Source organism: Microtus ochrogaster, chromosome 10 (assembly GCF_000317375.1).
Source record: "Microtus ochrogaster isolate Prairie Vole_2 chromosome 10, MicOch1.0, whole genome shotgun sequence".
In the NCBI taxonomy this organism is placed as follows: domain Eukaryota; kingdom Metazoa; phylum Chordata; class Mammalia; order Rodentia; family Cricetidae; genus Microtus; species Microtus ochrogaster.
The window spans coordinates 84481981-84486195 of record NC_022016.1 but is presented as its reverse complement, the minus strand read 5'-3'; the positions used below and the strand labels follow the sequence as shown (position 1 = coordinate 84486195).

General features: G+C 46.8%; 1 protein-coding gene across 1 annotated transcript in view; it reads left to right on the top strand.

Annotated features, from left to right (window-relative positions):
- The window catches only part of Mtor (mechanistic target of rapamycin kinase), a 104139-nt gene that overhangs the window by 8920 nt on the left and 91004 nt on the right, over positions 1-4215 (top strand). The window contains 2 exon segments of the mRNA XM_013348604.1: positions 2792-2978; positions 3791-3919. Coding sequence (XP_013204058.1) covers positions 2792-2978; positions 3791-3919 — 316 coding nt within the window.

Below are 4215 nucleotides of genomic sequence, written 5' to 3'. Positions count from 1 at the left end.
CAGGTGATGGGCAGTGCTGCACGGAAGATGCGTGCGGGAATTAGCACAGTCTCCACAGGTGATGCCAGCGCATTTCCACATGCCGTGCTGTCTTCAGTGGTCACTGAGTTGCAGTCAGTCGAGTTTTACTCAGCTCAGATGCAGGCCTTCCCATGAGGCCTTCCCAGCTGTTGTGGCTGGAGCTGTTCCTGTCTACCACAGTCCTCAGCTGTTGGGAGCTTTGGTGATGGAGTCGGTTTGGGATAGGTTATTGACCTTTGTGGGTCTCCACTTCCTGACTAGTGAACATGAAACAACAGTCCCTGCCTCCCAGAATGAACAGCATGAATGCTTAAGCACCTTCGATAGTGCCTGGCGCAGAGTAAGCCCCAGTAAATGTAAGCCGTTATGAGATTATTATTGCCTCCTGGAGCTACTTCAGATTCATTTTGGAAATGAGGAGGTACACATGATAATACTCTAGTTGCCTGTTTGTATTTAATGTCCCTCCCTTGCCTCCTACTTGGTGAGAGTGAGCCCTTGTCTCAAGCATCTCTTTGTACTTCTCTGTGGCATGCTGCCTGTGTTGAGTAGTGTTCAGAACTAAGTAAGATCTAGGGTCGTAAAGAAAAGGTCAGTCTGACCCTCAGCATTGCTGTTCCCAAATGGACTCCCCCATGCTATCCAGGCCAGATAAAGCCAGTGGGGGTCGGGTATCTGGATGGTGAGTTGTTGAGCTGGCTAGGCCTGACAAGTACAGTGTGTTGGATAAGGACCAAACTGTCACGTAAACTTGCTGAACCAAGGAGAAATTACAGGATGGAATCACCCATTATTTTTGAAATTTTCCTTTCTGCCTTCCTGGCACCAACAGCTCTTCTCTTTCCTAATGACCAGACACACCCCTGGTCAGTAGAGCTTTAAATGGTCTTAGGTTGATAGTCTGTGTTCAAAAGAAACTTAAGCCAAATTTGATCAAAGTCTGATGTGCTGTAGAAACAGTTACCATGGTGTGTCCAGGGGACTGCCTAGCGACAGGATACAAAGACAAAGGCCCTGTGTGTATCCTTTGGATGCAGGGTCACTGTTTTGTTAAACATCACATTAAAATGCGCCAGTGACATTCAGACTGGAGAGCCTGCTACTGAACTCACAGTGTGGAAGTCACTGCCTAAGCCTCCCAATGGTGGGAGCTCTGGGAAGAGCAAAAAATACCCTGAAAATAAAATGTAAAAGAGAAAAATAAAAGCTGGGCATAATAACACAAACAAATCAGAACACTACCTTACAGGCCTGTGACTTGCCACTGTGCCTAAGGCTCACCATCAGTGGCAGAGGAGAAGCCAAACCGAGAATCAGAAAATCCTTTTGTTCGTAAAAAAAAAAAGCATTCCAGCATCAAGCACCCAGGAGCACCTGCTCTTGCGTGCTACTGATGTAAATAAACATAGTAAAGATGCAGGTGCTTTCCAGATCTTTTCTTAAGTCTCACTCTGATGTATCTACAGTAAAAATCTTCAGGTGATAGCTGAGAGATTTTCAGGCCTACCCTGAATGGAATGGCCCATTAATTGTAAATAATATTTAATATTACTTTCACTGTCATTACACTGTCAGCTAATTGAGATTAATCTCTTTGATTTTTTTTGTTTGTTTGTTTTGTTTTTAGTTTCTTGAGACAGGGTTTCTCTGTATAACTGCCTTGGCTGTTCTGGTACACGCTCTATAGACTGGGCTGGCCTTGAACTCACAGAAATCTGCCTGCTTCTGCCTCCCGAGAGCTGGGATTAAAGATGTGCACCACCACCACCTGGTGTATCTCTTTGTTTTTTAAACAAGACTTAATGTTTTAGTCTATTTACTTTGGATTTTGGTATTTAAAAAAAAAATACGTATCTGGCTATTTTGCCAGCATGTGTTTTTACACTACATGAGTGCCTAGTGCTTATAGAGTAACAGATGGTTTTGAACCATGGTGTAGATGCTGGAAATTGAAGTCAGCTGTTTCAGCCCTTAGCTTTTTTTTTTTAATTTATTTATTTATTATGTATACAATATTCTGTCTGTATGCCTGAAGGCCAGAAGAGGGCGCCAGACCTCTTTACAGATGGTTGTGAGCCACCATGTGGTTGCTGGGAATTGAACTCAGGACCTTTGGAAGAGCAGGCAATGCTCTTAACCACTGAGCCATCTCTCCAGCCCAGCCCTTAGCTTTTTTTTGAGACAGGGCTTCACCTTGTAACTCTGACTGGCCTAGAACTTTATATAGACCAGGCTGGCCTTGAACTCATAGAGATCCACCAAGTTCTGCTTCTCAAGAGCAGTTTTTGAACTGTGTGCTCTTTCCCCAGAGTAATACTCATGGAGCATCTAGAATAATGACTCAGCAGAAATGGTGCTTACCACTCACCCTGAAGGCCACTGACCCTGATGGCCACTGACCCTGATGGCCACTGGTGGCCCAATGGTGCAAGGAAGGAATCCATTCCATGAGTTGTTCTCTGGCTTTCAAATGCACATTGGCAAACACACCTCAACTCACCCACACACATATGGATATAATTACAAAAGGATTGGACTAAGGGAGATAAAGTACTCTTCTGAAGACGCCCTCCTTGCTTTTATTATTTAAGGGAAAAGCAAAGGACATTCCTTATTCCCAAAGACACCTGAGGAGTGATTGCCAAGCGTGAGATGTCTTCTAAGGGTCAGCCTTTAAATTCTTAGCATCTCCCCATTGGCCACTGTAACTTAAATTTGAGTGCTGTCTAGGGTCTCTGACCTTGGTCGTATGCTGTCTTCTCTGTACTAGATACTCAGTACCTCCAGGATACCATGAACCATGTCCTTAGCTGTGTCAAAAAGGAGAAGGAACGGACTGCAGCATTCCAGGCCCTGGGGCTGCTTTCTGTGGCCGTGAGGTCCGAGTTTAAGGTCTACTTGCCCCGTGTACTGGACATCATCCGAGCAGCGCTGCCTCCGAAGGACTTTGCCCACAAGTAAGCCCCTCTCTTAGGGTGTCACCGTGCTCTCTGTTGAGGTGGAGTAAGGTAATCCATCCGTTGCACAGTTTAAGCCCTTTCTCCCGCTGCTGCACTCTGAGGTATGACAGGTGAACGGCAGTCCCTTTTCACTTGAGCTCAGGTTCAGGTGCAATGACTGTCCTAATATTTAGAAAGGGGGTACCCTGAGAACATGCTGGATGTCCAGGATGGTATTCTCCGGCATTGTGGAGGAATCCCTGACTAGAACTGAAGAGATCAGATGGTCAACTCTTCCTTAGCACCAGGTGTAACAAGTCATTCCACCACAGAATATATGAGCAAGACCCTTGGCGTCTTGCCAGATGGAGAAGTCAATGTCATTGGCACTGAGCCTTTATGTTTGTTTCTCTGTGTGTTTGAAAGCAAGCGTTGCTCTGGGATTCACAGCTACCTGTCCTGAAGCCCAGCATTCTCATCATAGGGAGACACGTCTTCCCATGGGATACTGATACCCTACCCTGTGGTTCCCAATGTGCATGCCTCTTAGCTTCCCAACTAAGTCAGCCTCATATTAAGTATGGTGCATCTTCCTGAATTCAGAGAAAGAGCCCCTTTGTGAGACACAGCACTGCCATCTGCTGGAGCAGTGTTTTAAATACACACCCACAGTGACTGATGGACTGGCTTCAGGAGAGTTTTGCAGTAATCGCCACGCGCTCTTGTAGCCAGCACTGGCTAAATAACTTGCCCTTCTGGCCCCAACGTGACTTTGAGGTGGGACACTATGAATGTCTTTATGTCTAAAGTGCCATTCTATTTCTCTCCAGGAGGCAGAAAACCGTGCAGGTGGATGCCACAGTATTCACGTGCATCAGCATGCTGGCACGAGCAATGGGGCCAGGCATCCAGCAGGACATCAAGGAGCTGCTGGAGCCCATGTTAGCAGTGGGCCTGAGGTGTGTGCCAGAGGCCCAGTGGCCACCCAGCCTCAGTAATGGGGTCTGGCTTAGGAGAGAGAGGCAGGTTAATTGGGTATTAAATTCGGTAGGCAGGCTGGTTGAGGCTACACACGCCAGCTTGGTTAGGAATCCGAGCTTCATTGCTAGTTCCTGTGTGATCTTGACTCAGCTGCTTCTCTCTTCTTGTCTGAAAATAACTCTTGCTGGGCGGGTGGTGGCGCACACCTTTAATCCCAGCACTCGGGAGGCAGAGGCAGGCGGATCTCTGTGAGTTCGAGACCAGCCTGGTCTAC